General features: G+C 35.5%; 1 protein-coding gene across 19 annotated transcripts in view; it reads left to right on the forward strand.

Moving 5' to 3' along the window:
* Positions 1–22,502, forward strand: part of ank2b (ankyrin 2b, neuronal) — a 125,869-nt gene that overhangs the window by 31,870 nt on the left and 71,497 nt on the right. For all 19 annotated transcript variants that reach the window (XM_089131734.1, XM_089131748.1, XM_089131786.1 and 16 more), the window contains exons 2-6: positions 13,575–13,676; positions 16,023–16,121; positions 18,011–18,109; positions 18,187–18,285; positions 20,238–20,423. In XM_089131734.1, coding sequence (XP_088987860.1) covers positions 13,575–13,676; positions 16,023–16,121; positions 18,011–18,109; positions 18,187–18,285; positions 20,238–20,423 — 585 coding nt within the window. The remainder of the gene's footprint in view (positions 1–13,574; positions 13,677–16,022; positions 16,122–18,010; positions 18,110–18,186; positions 18,286–20,237; positions 20,424–22,502) is intronic.

A 22,502-nucleotide genomic window follows, 5' to 3' on the forward strand; every position in this document is an offset into this window, starting at 1 on the left:
AACCATTACATGCAAAGTGAGATGTTTCAAGCGTTTTTAGTTTTAATTTTGATGATTATGACTTACTGCTGATGAAAACCCCAAATTCAAAATTATAAATTTGTGAAAAGGTTTTCATAAGTTGTTGGATTGCTTGAATGTGAACATGTGGGCATTTATGTGACACTTCTGTACGTTTACTCAAGTAAAATTGAAAATGAGTACTTTTATTGGATTAATATTAGCGTATCTGTACGTTTACTCAAGTAATATTGAAAATGAGTACTTTTACTGGATATATATTAGGGTATCTGTACGTTTACTCAAGTAATATTGAAAATGAGTACTTTTACTGAATATATGTTAGGTTATCTGTACGTTTACTCAAGTAATATTGAAAATGAGTACTTTTACTGGATATATATTAGGGTATCTGTACGTTTACTCAAGTAATATTGAAAATGAGTACTTTTACTGGATATATATTAGGGTATCTGTACTTTTACTCAAGTAATATTGAAAATGAGTACTTTTAATGGATATATATTAGGGTATCTGTACTTTTACTCAAGTAATATTGAAAATGAGTACTTTTATTGGATTAATATTAGCGTATCTGTACTTTTACTCAAGTAATAGTGAAAATGAGTACTTTTAATGGATATATATTAGGGTATCTGTACTTTTACTCAAGTAATATTGAAAATGAGTACTTTTAATGGATATAAATTAGGGTATCTGTACTTTTACTCAAGTAATAGTGAAAATGAGTACTTTTAATGGATATATATTAGGGTATCTACTTTTACTCAAGTAATATTGAAAATGAGTACTTTTACTGAATATATATTAGGTTATCTGTACGTTTACTCAAGTAATATTGAAAATGAGTACTTTTACTGGATATATATTAGGGTATCTGTACTTTTACTCAAGTAATAGTGAAAATGAGTACTTTTAATGGATATATATGGGTATCTGTACGTTTACTCAAGTAATATTGAAAATGAGTACTTTTACTGGATATTTATTAGGGTATCTGTACTTTTACTCAAGTAATAGTGAAAATGAGTACTTTTAATGGATATATATTAGGGTATCTGTACTTTTACTCAAGTAATATTGAAAATGAGTACTTTTAATGGATATATATGGGTATCTGTACTTTTACTCAAGTAATATTGAAAATGAGTACTTTTACTGGATATATATTAGGGTATCTGTACTTTTACTCAAGTAATAGTGAAAATGAGTACTTTTAATGGATATATATTAGGGTATCTGTACTTTTACTCAAGTAATATTGAAAATGAGTACTTTTAATGGATATATATTAGGGTATCTGTACTTTTACTCAAGTAATATTGAAAATGAGTACTTTTAATGGATATATATTAGGGTATCTGTACTTTTACTCAAGTAATATTGAAAATGAGTACTTTTAATGGATATGTATTAGGGTATCTGTACTTTTACTCAAGTAATATTGAAAATGAGTACTTTTAATGGATATATATGGGTATCTGTACGTTTACTCAAGTAATATTGAAAATGAGTACTTTTACTGGATATTTATTAGGGTATCTGTACTTTTACTCAAGTAATAGTGAAAATGAGTACTTTTAATGGATATATATTAGGGTATCTGTACTTTTACTCAAGTAATATTGAAAATGAGTACTTTTAATGGATATATATGGGTATCTGTACTTTTACTCAAGTAATATTGAAAATGAGTACTTTTACTGGATATATATTAGGGTATCTGTACTTTTACTCAAGTAATAGTGAAAATGAGTACTTTTAATGGATATATATTAGGGTATCTGTACTTTTACTCAAGTAATATTGAAAATGAGTACTTTTAATGGATATATATTAGGGTATCTGTACTTTTACTCAAGTAATATTGAAAATGAGTACTTTTAATGGATATATATTAGGGTATCTGTTTACTCAAGTAATATTGAAAATGAGTACTTTTAATGGATATATATTAGGGTATCTGTACTTTTACTCAAGTAATATTGAAAATGAGTACTTTTACTGGATATATATTAGGGTATCTGTACGTTTACTCAAGTAATAGTGAAAATGAGTACTTTTACTGGATATATATTAGGGTATCTGTACTTTTACTCAAGTAATAGTGAAAATGAGTACTTTTACTGGATATATATTAGGGTATCTGTACTTTTACTCAAGTAATAGTGAAAATGAGTACTTTTACTGGATATATATTAGGGTATCTGTACTTTTACTCAAGTAATAGTGAAAATGAGTACTTTTACTGGATATATATTAGGGTATCTGTACTTTTACTCAAGTAATAGTGAAAATGAGTACTTTTACTGGATATATATTAGGGTATCTGTACTTTTACTCAAGTAATATTGAAAATGAGTACTTTTACTGGATATATATTAGGGTATCTGTACGTTTACTCAAGTAATATTGAAAATGAGTACTTTTACTGGATATATATTAGGGTATCTGTACTTTTACTCAAGTAATATTGAAAATGAGTACTTTTACTGGATATATATTAGGGTATCTGTACTTTTACTCAAGTAATATTGAAAATGAGTACTTTTAATGGATATATATTAGGGTATCTGTACTTTTACTCAAGTAATAGTGAAAATGAGTACTTTTAATGGATATATATTAGCATATCTGTACTTTTATTCACGTAATATTGAAAATGAGTACTTTTATGGGATCTATATTACAGTATCTGTACTATTACTTTTACTAAGTAGTATTGTGTGCATGATTTACTGGGGTATGATTTAGTCATCCTGATATTCGGGACAGTTCTGAGCACACCAGCGGATTTATGACCAACTGACAGCCTGTCCACCTAATCTGTGACAAGTTTACTATTAAACATTAATTTCTGAGTGAATTATAGAAAAGCTTTTTAACTGAGAAATTTTTAATGACAGGTAAGATTAAAATGACTATTTTTAGTATCCGATTTTATAATAAATCAATTTAAATCGAAGCTGTGACTTTGATAATCTGGTTTATTTCTGATATTTTTGTTTTGGATTGTCGAAGCTCTAAATGGCCAGTTATTTACAGTATTTAGTTCCCATAACTGGTTAATGAAAAATGTAATTTTAGACGCCGCTAATGGCGTTTTCCTTGAACTCAAACTGAAATATAGTAGTGTGGATTTGCATGGGAGGTATGCATTTTTGATTGGTTTCAAATTAATATTTAATTGATTGTTAGCATATTGTATATTTTGATTGCTAAGGATATGTAGATGTTATTTATAAGTTATGGGATGATGGCAATGGCATACTTCACTGTTCGTCTTCTTTATTTTAAATTGTGTGCTTAAAAATGCACTAAGCAAAATGGTTGACCTATAACATCGCAGAGGAGATTAGAATATGAATTTGTCTTTGTCCAGAAGTAATAATGCGCATCTTCAGTTTAGACTTTCTGATGTACTGCAACATCAAGGACATACATTGGTCTGGTGTTTTAATATGTGTTGCCGTGCAGATGTCTGAGTTGCCATGGAAACATAGTCCCAGACACTTCATTTGTTTGATTTCTTTGTACTTTTGTACCATACTGTAGATGTGTTATAGAGAGAATCACTGCCATGAAGGTTTCATTACTATCAATGATGCGGTTGTGACATTTTAAGTAACTCTAATGATGTCAGGGCTATTAAATTCATATCTGTCTCATTAAATTAGCATAGAGTTTACACAGACACTGTTTATGTTCTGCCAAACAGTTAGCATTGGACACTAGCATGACATTAAGATAAAATATCACTTTTAAATGGAAAAAATATTATTTATTCAATCCCCATCCCTCTTCCCTTGTTCATGTTTACTTTACTTTAGTTTTATTTACTTTACATTACTTTATAAGCAATTAGACTTTTGAATTATTTTTGACTGACAGTGAAGGGGAACAGAACCAGAATATCATAGAGATGTGAGAGTGGACAACCACCCAGAACACCCTAGCAACCATCTAGCAATGCCCTAGCAACCGACTAGAACACCCTAGCAACCATCTAGCAATGCCCTAGGAACCGCCTAGAACACCCAATACACCAGGAACCACCCAGAACACCCTAGCAACCATCTAGCAATGCCCTAGGAACCGCCTAGAACACCCAATACACCAGGAACCACCCAGAACACCCTAGCAACCATCTAGCAATGCCCTAGGAACCGCCTAGAACACTCAATACACCAGGAACCACCCAGAACACCCTAGCAACCATCTAGCAATGCCCTAGCAACCGACCAGAACACCCTAGCAACCATCTAGCAATGCCCTAGGAACCGCCTAGAACACCCATTACACCAGGAACCACCCAGAACACCCTAGCAACCATCTACCAATGCCCTAGGAACCACCCAGAACACCCTAGCAACCATCTAGCAATGCCCTAGGAACCACCCAGAACACCCTAGCAACCATCTAGCAATGCCCTAGGAAGGAATTACCTAGAACACCCTAGCAACCATCAAGCAATGCCCTAAGAACCGCCCAGAACCAGCAACCATGATAAATAAGAATAACTTAGCAACCCACAAAAACTCCTTGCAATCACTCAAAACACCCCATTAGTGTGGAAATGAGTTTTGTACTGGCAAACACTGGATTCGAACCAGCGTCACCGGCATGGGACGTGGGAATGTTTACAAAGATGCTAAAAACCACAACCTCTAGCGTCAGTTGCTAGTGCACCTCTTCAGGCCTAAACCTCACTCGCACCCGGGTCACGGCACCACTGTGACTGGTCCTACTCACACCCGCTCCAAGCGGGATTCGAACCAGCGTCACTGGCATGGGAAGTGGGCATGTTCACAAAGACTTCTAGCGTGTCCTTGAGACCAGGGGAGTGAGGTTTACCATCACCCTTTACTATCTGGCCTCAGTTACACTCACCCCTAAACCTCACCCGGGTCACGGCACCACATTTTTATTTGCTCTTCTCACACCCGCTCCAAGTGGGATTCGAACCAGCGTTTTTAGAGTGTTTACAAAGATATTAAAAACCACAACCTCTAGCGTCAGTCGCTAGTGCGCCTCTTGAGGGCTAAACATCATCCCATCCGGGTCACGGCACCAACGTGATTGGTTCTTTTGCATTTGACACCAGCTGACGAGTCCTGCGTTTTCTGTTGTGTGTATAAAGCGGTCTTGTTGAGTGAGCAGCTCTTCTTCAACTGACCCCCCCCCCCCCCCCATATGGTTTACTACAGATTAATGGAGTTTGTGTCCGTCTACCAAAAGATTATGTCCTCTAATTTGGATGTAGCACGGGGAATTGAATTGAAATAAAATCCTCTCTCAGTACAGGAACAAGATGTTTGCTTGCAGTGGAGAGGCGTAGTGTTTAATTTGGTGTAATTTCTATGATGCTTAGTGCAAAACTGCTGTACTTAATCAAATTTTGAGATATTAGTCCTCTTAATGGACATTTAAACTGTCGAATAATGAGAAAGTAAAGACCGTAGGGTAAAGATTCTGAAGTTGTTCCCGCGACCCTACAGAGGATATGCAGAAATAAGAAAACATGCATTATAGAGTATTCCACACGACTCGAATCCATACAGTAGCTTTATGTGGAACAGAATGAAACTCAGGGTATTGTTTTTTGACATCCCGACTGTGGTCCTAAAACACTAGATGAGAGCTGTGAGCGGGCTCTTTGTTAAAGCCGAGCTAAAACTATTAACTGAATGAGAATTATTTCAGCCAAAACAGTGCTATCGTGTAGAGAAGCTCTTTTGTTTGGGTTTGTTGAAGGACAGCTCGTGAGAAAACAAGGGTGTTTGCCTCACACACACACACACACACACACACACGCAACAAGAAACATCAACTCATAGGACAAGAAAAGGAATGACAAATATTGATTGTGAAGGTTAAATCAATACATTCATCAATAACTGTACTGGGAATTCTTGACATGATACTAACAAGCACCTATTATTACAGCCCCATTGCCAGTGTGTTGTTACCCCCATTTTCTCCATGAAATTTCTATAAAAAGTCATTAATACTGCAAAAAAAAAAAATGTGTTTTTGTTCATTTTTGTCTTGTTTCCAGCCCAAATATATTAAAATTCTTAAATCAAGATGCATTTACTAAAGAAGTAAAATGCCATAAGATATTATTATTACTTATAAATATCAAAATGAAGTGAGTTTTTAAAACAAACAAGATGAAAATAACCGTGTTTCCGTTTTCTCACCCCATTGGCAGATCATTTTTCTTGTTTTAACAGGTGCTCTTCGTTTCGGAGTCACACTTGTCATCTTCCCGGTCAAAAGTGACCGGACACCTAAAAATGAAACTTTCTCCATCCCAGTAAAACCAATGCCATTTATTTTTGTTCTATAATATTTATTCTTTTTAATTTAGTATTTTGAGACAGTTTGATTGAATTTATTAATATTTATGCAATATTTATGGTCTATTTTCTATATATATATATATTATTTTTTTTCAAAAAAATATTAACGCAGTATTTTAGTTTAATATAGAGTCTAGGCCTTTTTTTTGTCTTTTTTTCCCTTTTTTTTTTTTTTTTACAATTTCCCATTCATTTCCTATGGGGGTCATTTTTGACCAAAGACCACAAGTGTGACTATTTTTTTTAAGATCACTTAGCATGCTCAGATCATGACCTCAATTTTTTAGTTTGTTCACATACATAATGCCATAAAAGTCACCAAGTTTCGTAACATTGCGATGAAGCTGTGATTTTTAAAAATTCAAAACATACTTTTTGTAATCAAAATTGTATAAAAGTGTGTTTGTATGTGTGTGTGTGTCTGTGAGAAATGACCAAAGAGCACCTGAGGGTTAAGCGAAAACTCACTTCATTTAGATTTTTAGTAAATCAAAGTTTTACTATTTAAGATATTTAAGATATATTTGGCCTGGAAACCAGACACCAATGCTGAGTAATAAAGAGCATTATTTGCAGTGTAATGTCACCTTGAGTGTTGGTCTGACGTCAGCAGCGCTCGATGCTGATTGGATGGAGCGTCTTGTATTGGCACGTCATTGGTGGCCCGTGGAGCAGTGTGTTCTGGGAACGAGGCCCTTTAATGTCCCTCCATGTCTCCCTGTTTTGGCCATGCCACCCTCCATGTTCCACATCCCAATCATTCCTGCTCTGACATGCACACTGTACGGGGTAAAAATAGCCGGCTGGAGTGATCAGCGTTAGCGTCTGTCATGGACTGGCGTTCTAGATAATCTATCTTCAGGATAGTGTGGCGCTTCAGTGCTGGGCCCAGAAATGGGAACCCAGAGGATTAGTCTTATTTGATCGTTTCTGGATTTGTTTGTATATCCGCCATGGGCAACGCAGCGATGCGTACGGCACACCGAGACGAAGATGATGGTCCTCCAAACTTTCAGTCAGGTCAAAGCGAAAGCTCGGACTCATCGCTGGTAAGACTTCATATTTCTGGACGATTATGAGCAGATATGAAGTTTGCTGACTAACATTGATCCATACAAAGCTGAATGTGACATTTAAGGAAGATATCTTGAAGAGCGTCGGTGACCGGACAGTTGTTGGACCCCATTGACTTTCTTAGAGTGCAAATAAATACTACAGAAGTCAATGGTGGACTAGAATTTGGTTACAAACATTCTTCAAAATAACTTCTTATATGTCCCACATAACAATGAAAACAATACATATTTGGGACAACTTGAGGGTGAGGAAAGTATGACAGAATTGAAATATTTGGGTCCTCTATTCCTTTAATATATATTAAAAAATATAGTACACTCTAAAAAAGGCTGGGTTGTTTTATATGTCAAATATGGACGAACCCAAATGTTGGATTAAAAATGTGTGGTAATTTAAACATGTAACCCAATGGCTGAAGAAAATGTTTTTTGCCATTATGGTGGCCATATCTCTCTCTTTGGGTCTCATTTATGAAACACGATCTTGTGTAAATTACATTTGAATCATAAAAGTGTTCATTTTTCAAAGATATTTGATATTTATAAGACACCTGCTCCCAACCATCTGTGAATGCCGTTCAGAAAGTTGTTTTTGGCAAACCGATGACAGCTTTTTGATATCACTTTCACCATAATAATATTTCTCAAGTTGATTTGTACATATTGGTTGTGCAGGGATGATAGTGAAGAGAAGTGTGGACTGAAGTGATGTTAGTGAGTTAAACCGATGGACGGATGCTGGTGCATTTTATTGCTAAACAAAAATGATGGGTAACACTTTACCTGAAGCGGTGTCGTGTGTATAAGACCTTCATAATCATGACAGCACTCTTGAAGGAGGGTTCAAGTGTCATTCACTCAATCATGACACTTTTAATGGAAATATGACATTGTTTGAGATGTCTTTGTTACATTATAAACTGTCAGTGTCTTTGTCATCATGACAACTGGCTACTGGACGTTACTAAAATGGTTATGCAAACCAAAAGTGGGTTTTATATTACTATAAATTTGTCTTGTATTGTAATGTTTGCATAAAGTGTTTGTGAACTGAATTCATTTTTAATAGGGCTGTCAAACATAATCACGATTAATCGCATCCAAAATAAAAGTTTGTGTTTACATAATATATGTGGGTGCACTGTGTATAATTATAATATATATATATATATATATATATATAAATGCACACACATCCTTGTATATATTTATATAATATTTTAATGTATACTGTATATACACTGTAAAAAAAATTGATGGTTTAACTTAAAAAAGTAAGTAACCTGGTTGCCTTAATTTTAAGTTGATTGAACTAGAAAAAGTGAGTTCATACAATGAAGGAGATTAATTTAACCATCAGAAACTCAAAATTATATGTTATCTGAACTAAATAAATTATTTAAGTTGATTTGACAAAAGAAAAAATGATTACACTGTAAATTTTTTTTTGTTGGCTTAACTTAAAAAAGTAAGTAACCTGGGTTGCCTTAAAATTTTAAGTTGATTGAACTGGAAAAAGTGAGTTAATACAATGAAGTAGATTAATTTAACCATCAGAAACTCAAAATAATAAGTTATCTCAACTAAATAAATTATTATAAAGTCGATTTGACAAAAGAAAATATGTTGTGATAACAAATCTTGAAAATATTTTTTGCAGTGAAGATTTATAGCCTATATAATTTATATTATATATAAATATCAATATTTTCTATATATGAATAATATTTTTTTCTTAAATATACATGCATGTCTGTGTGTGTATATATATATATATATGTATATAATTATACAGAGTGCACTCACATATATTATGTACACACAAACTTTTATTTAAGGTGTCCTGTCAGTCTTACACACACCGCTTCAGGTAAAGTGTTACCGTACTGAACACTGCAGCATCACGTACTCTACACGCTTCCTTTGGACTATATGAAGAAGTTATATAACGTTAATTTGAAGCTATATTCCATTGTTTTATTTCTTTTATTCCTGGTTCTATTCTTCATTATCTTCTTTATTAGCCTCCCTGTTGTTCAGCTCAGTGTCTCTTATGTTTTGTTATGCTCTTATGAAGCTGATATTCCGCACATCTAATCATATTTGAAAGCTTTTACTGTGACCAAACGTTTCTGTTCTCTGTGGTTCAGTGATGTTTAGTGTTGTGATTCTGTCTGTGCATTTCTAAACTATGTCAAAACCACCCATAAGGCCATGCAGTACAGTAATATCAGCGGCAGTCGTTGTGCTCGGCAGATTACATTGATTTTAGTGCTTTTTTGTGTTGTAAGGTTTAAAAAAGGCTTGTTTCCATGGCAGCTTTAATCCTGCCGTGACCTTTATATGAGTCTGAGTGGGATTACAGTAGTGATGTGGAGTTACAGTAGATACGTACGCAGGGCAGACACAGTCACTTCATTTGTTTTGTAATGTTATTTAAATATCACACAGTATCTTATATGTAACCTATGGACAAATAATTTGTTGGACTTGAATATAAACTTTGCATTGAAGTCGGCCTGCCTCACTTATATCAACTATACACTCTCAGAAAAGAAGGTACAAAAGCTGTCACTGGGGCTGTACCTTTTTAAAAGGTACACTTTTGTACCCAAAGGCTGCATATTGGTACCTTAGTGGTACATATTAGCACCTAAAATGTACATTAGGACCTAAAATGGACATATTAGCTCTTGAAATGGACATATTATCACCTAAAATGTACATATTAGTACCTAAATTTACATATTAGCACCTGAAATGTACATATTAGGACCTAAAATGTACATATTAGCACCTGAAATGTACATATTAGTACCTAAATTTACATATTAGCACCTAAAATGTACATTAGGACCTAAAATGGACATATTAGCTCCTGAAATGGACATATTATCACCTTAAATGTACATATTAGTACCTAAATTTACATATTAGCACCTAAAATGTACATTAGGTCCTAAAATGGACATATTAGCTTCTGAAATGGACATATTATCACCTTGAATGTACATATTAGTACCTGAAATGTACATATTAGCACCTGAAATGTACATATTAGGACCTAAAATGGACATATTAGCACCTGAAATGTACATATTAGGACCTAAAATGGACATATTAGCACCTGAAATGTACATATTAGGACCTAAAATGTACATATTAGCACCTGAAATGGACATATTAGGACCTAAAATGTACAAAAGTGTACCTTTTGAAAAGGTACAGCCCCAGTGACAGCTTTTGTACCTTTTTTTTCTGATCACAGTATTGTGGAAAAGCCTTGACTGAGAAACAGGAGCGCTCGTGTGTGTGGTGGTACAAAGCACTAAATCCCTTGAAGAGATCCCCAAACAATCAATGACTTGTCAACCAATGTCAAAGTCCCCCTGGAGGGCTTAGATGGTCTTCAGCGTCTCAAAGACAGTGGGAAATAAGCAGAGAGCGTCTCTTGAACTGCCTGAAACGGTGGAGAAGACGAGGCGGCAGGGTTAGTAGTCGGTGTCAGGACCTTGAAATCTGGCAAACTCACGCAAGTCCAGCTTTAACTTCTTCATCAACAAGCTGGAGAGTTCCTGAGACACAAGGAGCGTTGAGGAGGATTCAGGCTCGGACACAGATGGCCACCGGATATGGAGCACGTCGAGAGGGAAAGGGCTGTTGGCTCCCCTGGACCCTAGCATGACCAGATACACAGATATCTGTCCAAAGACATGAAACGGCACGGGTCTTTGAGTCCCTTGGGTCGCAGATTTTTTGCGAATTGTGGGAATGTCAATTTACAGTTTTTCACTGTAAATCATACAAAAATCACAATAATTTTTTACAGTGCAGTTTCAGAGCATCCTGATTTCCACACTTGTATTAAACACAAAAGCGTTCCTTCTGTTGATAATACAGTTGCATCAGTTAAAGTCTTCACCTCTGGGGTTGTTCGTTTCAGTCACTCTCGGGGTGTTTTTACTCATTTTTTATATTTTTTTTTTCTTTTCTTAATTGGTGTTTTGAGAAAATTTCAAAAATAATTTTTTTTAATTAGTATTAATGCAATAATTATGACAAAATATCCCCCCTTTGAACATAATAGAAAAAATATATTTTTTTAAAAATATATTTTTTTAAAGCTGCATTTCATTTTAGAGTCAAGCCTAGGCCTCATTAAAGCAATTTTTGAAATGAGATGGATGCCATCTGGTGGACAAACTGAGCATTTTAAAAATGCAAAACACATGTATAATCTGAATTTTTTTGGTGTGTTTGTGTATAAAAGTGTGTTTGTGTGTGTGTGTGTGTTTTGCACTCTTGATGTTTTATAGATTCACCCCTTCACTGTTGTGTGCTTTTTTTTCAAGATCGTGGCTGATTTGTAGATTGTACGCACAAATAAACTCAGTATTTTCACATTTTTGCCAATTTCCCATTCATTTTCCATGCGGGTCCATTTGGACCCGAACACCCCAAGTGTGACTATTTTTTTTACAACCACTTAGACTACTCACATCCTGTCCCCAATTTTTTTGGGTGTTCAAATACCAAATATTAACAAAGTCACCAAATTTTGGACCATCCCGAGGAAGCTGTGATTTAAAAAAAAAATGTATTTAAATTCTTCGGGTCCATTTGGGCCGAACAACCCCAGAGAATTAAAGCATTATAAGCCATAAACCCAATAAACCAGTGAAAAGGAGAATCACAATACTTTGATTTGAAGCATGAAACACACTGAGATCAGTCTCGGTTCTGAACACAGGGATATTAGGATATCTAATCTCGCATAATAGTGTGTGTGTGTGTTCTGTCTCAGCCAAAAATGCAAGTACTTCTGTAACACACACACACACACACACACACACACACACACACACACACACACACACACACACACACACACACACACACACACACACATCAGCGAGCGCTCTAGAGGAGTTCTGCTGAGGTATTAATGGCGCACTGCAGTTTTCAGAGCTTACAAAGTGTTTTTCCTTCAACTGGTCTCAGCATTGTGTGTCTCAGGCCTTGTGTATATTAACCGTGTCGTTCCCGATGAGGAGCAGTGTCAGTAAACTCTAGTAAACTCTAGATAAACTCTAGTAAACTCTAGTAAACTCTTGATAAACTCTAGTAAACTCTAGTAAACTCTTGATAAACTCTAGTAAACTCTTGATAAACTCTAGTAAACTCTAGTAAACTCAAGTAAACTCTAGTAAACTCTAGATAAACTCTAGATAAACTCTTGATAAACTCTAGTAAACTCTAGATAAACTCTAGTAAACTCTAGTAAACTCTTGATAAACTCTAGTAAACTCTTGATAAACTCTAGTAAACTCTAGTAAACTCTAGATAAACTCTAGTAAACTCTTGATAAACTCTAGTAAACTCTAGTAAACTCTAGATAAACTCTAGATAAACTCTAGATAAACTCTAGTAAACTCTAGATAAACTCTAGTAAACTCTAGTAAACTCTAGATAAACTCTAGTAAACTCTAGATAAACTCTAGTAAACTCTAGATAAACTCTAGTAAACTCTTGATAAACTCTAGATAAACTCTAGTAAACTCTAGATAAACTCTAGATAAACTCTAGATAAACTCTAGATAAACTCTTGATAAACTCTAGTAAACTCTTGATAAACTCTAGTAAACTCTAGATAAACTCTAGATAAACTCTAGTAAACTCTAGTAAACTCTAGATAAACTCTAGTAAACTCTAATAAACTCTAGTAAACTCTAGATAAACTCTAGTAAACTCTTGATAAACTCTAGTAAACTCTAGTAAACTCTTGATAAACTCTAGTAAACTCTAGTAAACTCTTGATAAACTCTAGTAAACTGTAGTAAACTGTAGTAAACTCTTGATAAACTCTAGATAAACTCTAGTAAACTGTAGTAAACTCTAGATAAACTCTAGTAATCTCTAGTAAACTCTAGTAAACTCAAGATAAACTCTAATAAACGCTAGTAAACTGTAGTAAACTCTAGATAAACTCTAGTAAACTCTAGATAAACTCTAGTAAACTCAAGATAAACTCTAGTAAACTCTAGTAAACTCTAGAGATGATCAGCTGAGGGATGTCCGCCTGTACTGACGATGAACTGTTCTTCTTCTCCAGTCGGACAGCAACACCAGTTTCCTTCGAGCCGCGAGAGCCGGGAACATCGACAAGGTCGTGGAGTTCCTGAAGACCGGCGTGGACATCAGCACGTGTAATCAGGTGTGTGTGTGTGTGTGTGTGTGTAAGAACCACAGAGAAGTGGAGACTGGTTTCTACTGGGATTTCCAACATTTTCGTTTCTCGTGCTTCGTCACACACTCGGAGTGTTTGCTGCTATTTCAGGAGCGCAGTTAGTTAACAGCTCTGCTATGGCAACAGTGTGTGTGTGTGTGTGTGTGTGTGTGTGTACACATGGACCAGTCGCTCTGTGGTGTCGCATGTCCTCTGGTGTCCTCCTTCGCTAACATGTTGTTTAGGATAGCATAGATGGTGGTGTTTGTTGACCTCGACCCCAGCAGTCACAGTAGTCAATCAGTGTGTTTCCCGTACAACGACACAACTTCACTATCCGAAATCCACCACGACTGTTTCCAGAAACCATATTGCTGATCTTGAAAGATACTTGAATACTTAGTGAAATGCCTTATGCTAGATAACACCACAAATGTAGCATTATCATGGAGGATTAGCTTAGCGTCAGGCTAATAACAGTAGCCGATTATTGTAGCGTTGCAGTGTGAGTTTACATGAGTTTCCAGCATGAGTTTCTGTGTGAAGTCTCAGTGTGCCGTGAGTGATCGCTCTTGTGTTCGAACACGCGCACTCTTAGAAAAATTGGTTGCAATCTGAAACATCACCAATAGAGGCCGCTAAAAAATACATATAGCACCTTTAAGCCTGTTTTTAAATCCTGATATCTGTGAACGTTCCCAGACACAGCTCTGAAGGCCAGAATTAACACGTGAAAGTCTTTCATGGAGGGCAACGACAGTCGGTTATTAATATCTCAGGAAAAATGAAAAAAAAAAAATGTTATAAAACGTCCAAATATTTTTTAATGATTCATTTGCAAGTTACTTTACATGTGAACACAAAACTCCCGTATTTATCAGTGAATTTGATAACCGATAATTACAAAACCGATAACTGACTATGGAAAAAAGTTTGAAAATCTAAAAGAAAAATATATAAAAATATCGGTTAAACCGATTATCGGGAGTACTTTAAAAAAAGTTTAGTCATGTGATCAGTCGTTCTGAAAAGACATTCTGTGATCCAGGAGTTCATTTTATTTGTTGAATCCCACTTTTATTTTTGTGACGCAGAAACCAAATGTCGATTAACGACCCTAAAAATTTAACAAATAACAAAACGTATAATAATAATTGTATATCTTTATATATTTCAGCGCTTTTTGCTTGTTTGTTGCTGTATTTGTTTGTTAAATGTAATAATCGGTTAAAATGTCTTAATAAATGAAAGTTTTGGCCCTCATTGACTTTCATTGAACAGCATGGACAAAAACAATAGAAACAATGAAATGGCCCGTCCCGCGGAAAAAAAGAAAGTCGTTCAGGTTTGCAAAGACGTGAGGGCGAGTAAGGGATGACAGAAGTTTTATTTTTTTAATGAAGTAACATGAAAACAGACAGCTGTTTTAGATGTGCGATTTACATTGATTACTTCTGTACACAAATTGTATTGGGCAGGACTGTTTAAATATCACAAACTATATTTGTAATTTGGTCCAATATTAGAGAAGGTAAGACGAGCTAGGTGTAAGTTGAGCCGCGCACTGGGTCTAGAGGACAGTTACATGATATATTCAATTACTCGGCTCGTGTATGATTGAGAGGAGCACATGGGGAAACTGTTAAAGTCGCCCTGTCGTGTAAATCTAGCTCTTAATGTTGTTTATGTGTGTATGTGTGTTTAATCCGCTTTAACACACACCATGTGTAAGTTCATAAGTCGACAGCATTGCTGGTGTTTCTGACGTCACAAACAACCTTGTAACCAATCAGATCGACGTGTGATCGCCAACCAACCAGTGGATCTCTGAGTGAGGGAGTGGGGCGGGGCTCATTTGCATATTCATAGAACCGTGGCGTGAATACGAAAAGAGGCAAGGGTGTCGAGTTACAGTCAAGCTATTTTAAGGCACGAAGACATTTCTTTCAAGGAAAAAACGCAGAAAGATGTAATTTTGGTGTCTGTCTATCTCTAAATAACAATGAAAGCATGCTGCGTTTTCCAGATCAGGTTTTGTAAAGCGAGTCGCATCACCCGTGATCGGCTGCCAAAGATCCACATGTGACTTTAAGATTGCTCTGACCTTTACAGAAGCCAGCTGTAGTTAGCTTGCAACACTCCTCTTCTATTTAATACCTCTCTATAAACCAGAGGATAATCCAGACGTTTGGGGCTTTACCTCTTCTTAATGAGCGGATACCTTAAGGACGTTAGCTTGGGAATGGATGAGGAGGTATTCTTCATCCTCTAGCTGCTCCTCGATGGTTCTGCTGTGTTTGGTGGAGATTGACTGGTTTGTTCTGCCCTCCACAGAATGGCCTCAACGCTCTGCACTTGGCAGCGAAGGAAGGACACATGGATCTGGTCCAGGAGCTGCTGGAGAGAGGATCTCCGGTTGATTCGGCAACTAAGGTAAAGTTCCTCGAGGACAACGTGAATGATCTGATCTATAGGGTTTCAGAGCGCTGTAATGTTAATGTTACAGGTGCTTGAATTTGACTACCTGTAACACCTTTGAAAACTAAATAAACGTATATCGGCCGATACCGATACCGTTAGAAATAAACATATATCGGCTGATACCGATAACATTAGAAATAAAAATATATCGGCCGTTACCGATAACATTAGAAATAAACATATATCGGCCGATACCGATAACATTAGAAATAAAAATATATCGGCCGATACCGATAACATTAAAAATAAACGTATATCGGCCGATACTGATAACATTAAAAACAAACCCATATCGGCCAATACCGATAATATTAAAAATAAACATATATCGGCCCATACCGATAATATTAAAAATAAACATATATCGGCCGATACCGATAACATTAAAAATAAACATATATCGGCCGATACCGATAATATTAAAAATAAACATATATCGGCCGATACCGATAACATTAGAAATAAACATATATCGGCCGATACGATAATATTAAAAATAAACATATATCCGCCGATACCGATAACATTAAAAATAAACATATATCGGCCGATACTATAACATTAGAAATAAACATATATCGGCCGATACCGATAATATTAAAAATAAACATATATCCGCCGATACCGATGACATTAAAAATAAACATATATCGGCCGATACCGATAATGTTAAAAATAAACATATATCCGCCGATACCGATAACATTAAAAATAAACATATATCGGCCGATACGATAACATTAGAAATAAACATATATCAGAAATAAAACATTATTTTATAACATAACATAATATAACAATATTATTTCAGAAATATAACATTTTTAATGTTATCGGTATCGGCCGATATGTGTTTATTTCTAATGATATCGGTATCGGCCGATACCGATAACATTAAAAATGTTATATTTCTGAAATAACAAATGAAAACAGACATATTTATGATTGAATTAAAGACAATATTAGTGTTTCATTTTAAACAATTTTTTTACATGCTTCAGCCCATCTAATATAGATATAGAGTCATTTCACATGGATGTGAGAATGATATCGCTCATAAATATCCAAATACACTGTAAAAATGAATATGCTTTATCTAATCAATAAAATTGTGGCAACAGATTGCAAGCAATATTATTATTAAATAGAACAAATTAGAATTATGGTTAATTAGAATTGAAAAGTTAACCATTTAAAATGAGAAAAGTTTACACCAAAAAATTAAACATCTGAATAACAGACAGACGTCAAAGATTAATTATTTTATATTATCTTTGAAGACATCTGCTGTTAACAAGCAGAATCACTGAAGGAGAAAACCGCCATTTTAAAACAAACACTGATCACCATAATGGTGACTTTTTTGGTACGTTTTGCTCATTTTTAATGGTTAACTTTTAAGGAATTAGTTTGATTAATTATTACTCAATTCTATTCTTAAATTTAATTAATAATATTGCTTATAATCTGTTGCCACAATTGTTTAGATTCGATAAAGCGCATTGATTTTTACAGTGTATATGACACAGCTTTCATCTTCAGTTCAGTCATAAATTCGATCACTTTGAATTAGGAAAGCGATGTCTTTGTCATCGTATCGTTTCAATGGCACATCTGCTGCACTTTATTTTGTTTTAATGGTTTATTTTTTAACTTAAACTTAAAAAATAAACTTAGTTTTGGCCTGATTTTGATGAAAATGACGTCAAGTTCGTTCTTTGATTCCGCTTGAAGTAGATCAGGGACTTAAACACGTCAAAGCGAAAGTTGTACTGTTGTGTGAAGTAGACCTGTTGTAAAGGAGTGATGATGCTCAACTGATGATAGTGTTTGTCTGCCAGAAAGGGAACACCGCTCTCCACATCGCTTCACTCGCAGGACAAGGAGAAGTCGTGAAGCTCCTGGTCAAGAGGGGAGCCGACATTAATTCACAATCTCAGGTAGGAACAAGTCAGACATTTATCCATGCAAACGTGCTCAATAGAACAACAAGCATTACAAATCTGATCTTCCACAGAATGGATTCACTCCCCTGTACATGGCTTCCCAAGAAAACCATTTAGACGTGGTGCGATATCTTCTGGAGAATGGTGGAAACCAGAGCACTGCGACAGAGGTAAAGTGTAGCATGGCAGTATTGCAAAAGTAGGACTTTAACTTTATATATTTCTCACTAATATTGCATCCAGCTATGGGTACTAACGGCTAAAAGCATTTGCGTTCACATGTTTTAGGGCTAAAGGCTTATTATGGTTGGAAAATAACCCTATCGTAATCAAGAGTTTGGGTATAAATGTTTGTAACACAATGGCTCTTTAGCTGATTTAAAAGATTTCTTTGGTCATGTCAATCAAAGTGCGGATTGTCTACATTAATGATGAAACAAATACTAATCAATCCATAATATTTCTCAACTTGGAATTAGAGATGCACCGATATGAACATTTTGGCCGATACCGATAACCGATAATTATTTATATTTGAAAGCCGATAACCGATATATCGGCCGATAAATCTCAACCCAAGTTTTTATATATTTTTTAGAGCCAAAAGTCTCACGATTAAAATCCATGTCCCAAACACACAATTATAATGTTCTCCTGATAGTTTTATGAAGCCGATATGAAACACTCTTGCTGCACATGTTGCACTTTACTGTATTTTCCTATTTTGAAGTGATTCCCAATCATATTTCAAGCTATTAAAAACCCTCATGATGAACAGTGCGCATCTGAAGCGTCTCAGCTGAAGGAAATAATACACTATTTATCGGCTTTAATATATTGGACAGATTTTCTTATCTGCCGATACCGATAACATTAAAAATAAACATATATCGGCCGATACCAATAACATTAAAAATAAACATATATCAGACGATACCATAACATTAGAAATGAACATATATCGGCCGATACGATAACATTAAAAATAAACATTTATCGGACGATTCCGATAACATTAGAAATAAACATAAATCGGCCGATACGATAACATTAAAAATAAACGTTTATCGGATGATACCGATAACATTAGAAATAAACATATATCGGCTGATACGATAACATTAGAAATAAACATATATCGGCTGATACGATAACATTAGAAATAAACATATATCGACTGATACCGATAACATTATAAATGAACAGATATCGGGTGATACCGATAACATTATAAATAAACATATATCGGCCGATACCGATAACATTAGAAATAAACATATATCGGCCGATACCGATAACATTAAAAATAAACATATATCGACTGATACCGATAACATTATAAATGAACAGATATCAGGTGATACCGATAACAGATACGGATATAGTGGCCGATATATTGTCCACATCTACTCAAAACTATATCAAAGAGGTCTAAACCTTTCTTGACAAGTGTTGACCAATGAAGTCAACAATGGCCAGGATTTGTGCTTAAAGGGATAGTTCCCCCAAAAATGAAAATCCAAAAAAAGAGTTTCATAACACAAAGTAAGATATTTTGAAGAATGTTTGTAACCAGGCAGTTCACGACAGCCATTGGGTATTTTTTCCTACTATGAAAGTCAGTGGCTGCCGTCAACTGTTTGATTACCAGCAGCTTTTTTGAAACTTTATTTTTTTACGACTACGTAAGTATGTCAGGATCAGGATCAAGTTTATGTAAATATTAGTGAGTTATGATGTATTAAATACAGCGTATTGTGCATAATCTGCTACTATCTGGCGTACTTGAACACACATGTCACAACGTAACCAATTACGGCACGCTCATTCATTTGCATTGAAGCAATAGCGAAGATTAAAATGCATCTGGTGAACAGAAAAGACATTGTTATTGTCCAATATCCTACATTTTCTCTGTATTCTATTGATCCTTCCACCTAAAACGCATTTTTTAGTGGATGAGAGAGGAAGGAGATGCTGGATGACAGGGTTTTGCTCAAATCAAAAGACAAGAAAGACATGTATAAAATCCAAATTATTTTTTGACTAGTAGAAGTTCTGAATGGCCGAATCTAGGATTAAATGGCGTAACGCAAGGTTTTCCCCATTTGTGACGTTGCAGGACGGCTTCACTCCTCTCGCCATCGCCCTCCAGCAAGGCCATAACCAGGTGGTGTCCATTCTTCTGGAGAACGACACCAAGGGTAAAGTACGTCTGCCGGCGCTTCACATCGCAGCCCGCAAAGACGACACCAAATCTGCCGCGCTCCTGCTCCAGAACGACCACAACGCAGACGTTCAGTCCAAGGTGAATATCGGAGATATACACAGAATCGCAGTTGAAGGATTATGAGCAGGGCTTGACATTAACACTCGCCCACCCGCCAAACACGTGTGTATTTCAGCAGTTTCACTTTGGGTCAAATTTGATCGTCTTTAAGGCATCTGAAATAATAAAGTAAGGGTACTCAAAAATATTGTTTTTTCGATACATATCGATACAGAAATATTTGGAACTCAAATTGTGTGGCCAAGTATATTGGCTATATAAAACATTATAATCGGTCTGTGCATCAGGTCTTAAAGTGACAGCAGCCTAATACACCGGCTGCCAAATTGTGAGATGCTATTAAAAATATCTATATTGTAGTTATTCCCCTATGGTATTGATGTGAAAATAAAGAGTGTTTCGTAACGTCAGAAAACCACTCGCCACCGCGGCTGGAGAGCAGAGAAATTAATGTCAAGCCCTGATTGTGAGTTATTGGGAATCAGCCGATCAGCCAATACTGGAACTGAATGATTTATATGGCGTTTGGTTGTTGTAACGGTTCATGTTCATTCTTCTGTACGGATCTGAGAGAAGACTCAGTTTGAAGTCGAATCACACATTCAGAACAGAGTAAAACTGGTATTTTAATTCAAAAAAACGGTAACACTACCTGAAGCGGTGTGTATAAGACTGACAGGACACATGTCATGAGTACGAAGGAGGGATTAAGTGTCATTCAATCAATTATGACATTTTTAATGCAAATATGACGTTGTTTGAGATGTCTTTGTGACACAACCCTCCTTCATGTGTGCTGTCATGATTATGAAGGTGTAATGTCAGTCTTATACACACCGCTTCAAGTGTTACCAAAAATGACTTAAAATGTTCAATAAATAGTTTTTGTTAAAAGATTAGTTCACTTTTAAAAAAACTTTAGCTGATAATTTACTCGCCCCCGTGTCATCCAAGATGTCCATGTCTTTCTTTCCTCAGTCGAAAAGAAATTAAGGTTTTTGATGAAAACATTCCAGGATTTTTCTCCATATAATGGACATCAATGGGGACCAAAAGACAGTTTCAGTGCAAACTGTTCAAAGGGCTTTAAACAATTCCAGACGAAAAGAGATTCGTTCATTTTCGCTTGATAAGACCCTTATTCATCGTCTGGAATCGTTTAAAGCCCTTCGTTTGCACTGAAACTGTCTTTTGGTCCCCATTGATGTCCATTATATGGAGAAAAATCCTGGAATGTTTTCATCAAAAACCTTAATTTCTTTTCGACTGAAGAAAGAAAGACATGGACATCTTGGATGACATTGGGGCGAGTAAATTATCAGCAAAAGTTTTTTTTAAAAGTGACCTACTCCTTAGGAATATAGTGTAGTTAGGACCAAATCATTATTGGACTCATTATAAAACTCAAAGCCCCGCTCTGCATGGTTTAAAGATTCAGCTTCTCGTCCGTGTTCGTGTGTGTGTGTGTGTTTGTGTGTGTGTGACTCGCATTGTTTTCAGGATGTTGTCGTGCCAGATGAACTCTTCTGTCTGTGTTTGTTTCTCTCTCCAGTGTAAATGTGCCTGTGTCCTGTGTTCGCATCCCGACGCTATCCGGGTCTCCCTCTTTTATCTACTTACCCATCCCATGTTTATCACTTAGAAAACATTCAGAACTCAATCCTGTCTGTAAATGGACAGAAGCCGCATGCCTGCATGTGTGTCTGACGTGTGTTTTACTGTTTATCGAGGTTTTTATTTTTCTCTAAACACGGAAAAAGAAAAAGTGCTCCGAATGTACATATACCAGTTTAGTGTGAAACACCAAAATTGAATTTTAGACATTTGATGAATATAAGACTGTTATCAACATTGGCTAGTTTCCGTTCATACCTAATGTTTTACCAATAGATGCATATAAATATAGAAATTATTTCATATTTATTCATAAGATGTGATTTTAAGGTCTTAGTTGCAGCCAGTGTTGGGGAAAGTTACTTCTAACAATATTGAGAAAGTAACTATTTACTTTTATGGAAAGTAAAGCGTTACATTACTTTTGCATTACTTTCTCACTGGGTTGGGCTTGTTTGTTTGTTTTATAACAACAACAACAGC

This window comes from Pimephales promelas, chromosome 1 (assembly GCF_988280905.1).
Source record: "Pimephales promelas chromosome 1, fPimPro1.hap1.1, whole genome shotgun sequence".
NCBI lineage: Eukaryota > Metazoa > Chordata > Actinopteri > Cypriniformes > Leuciscidae > Pimephales > Pimephales promelas.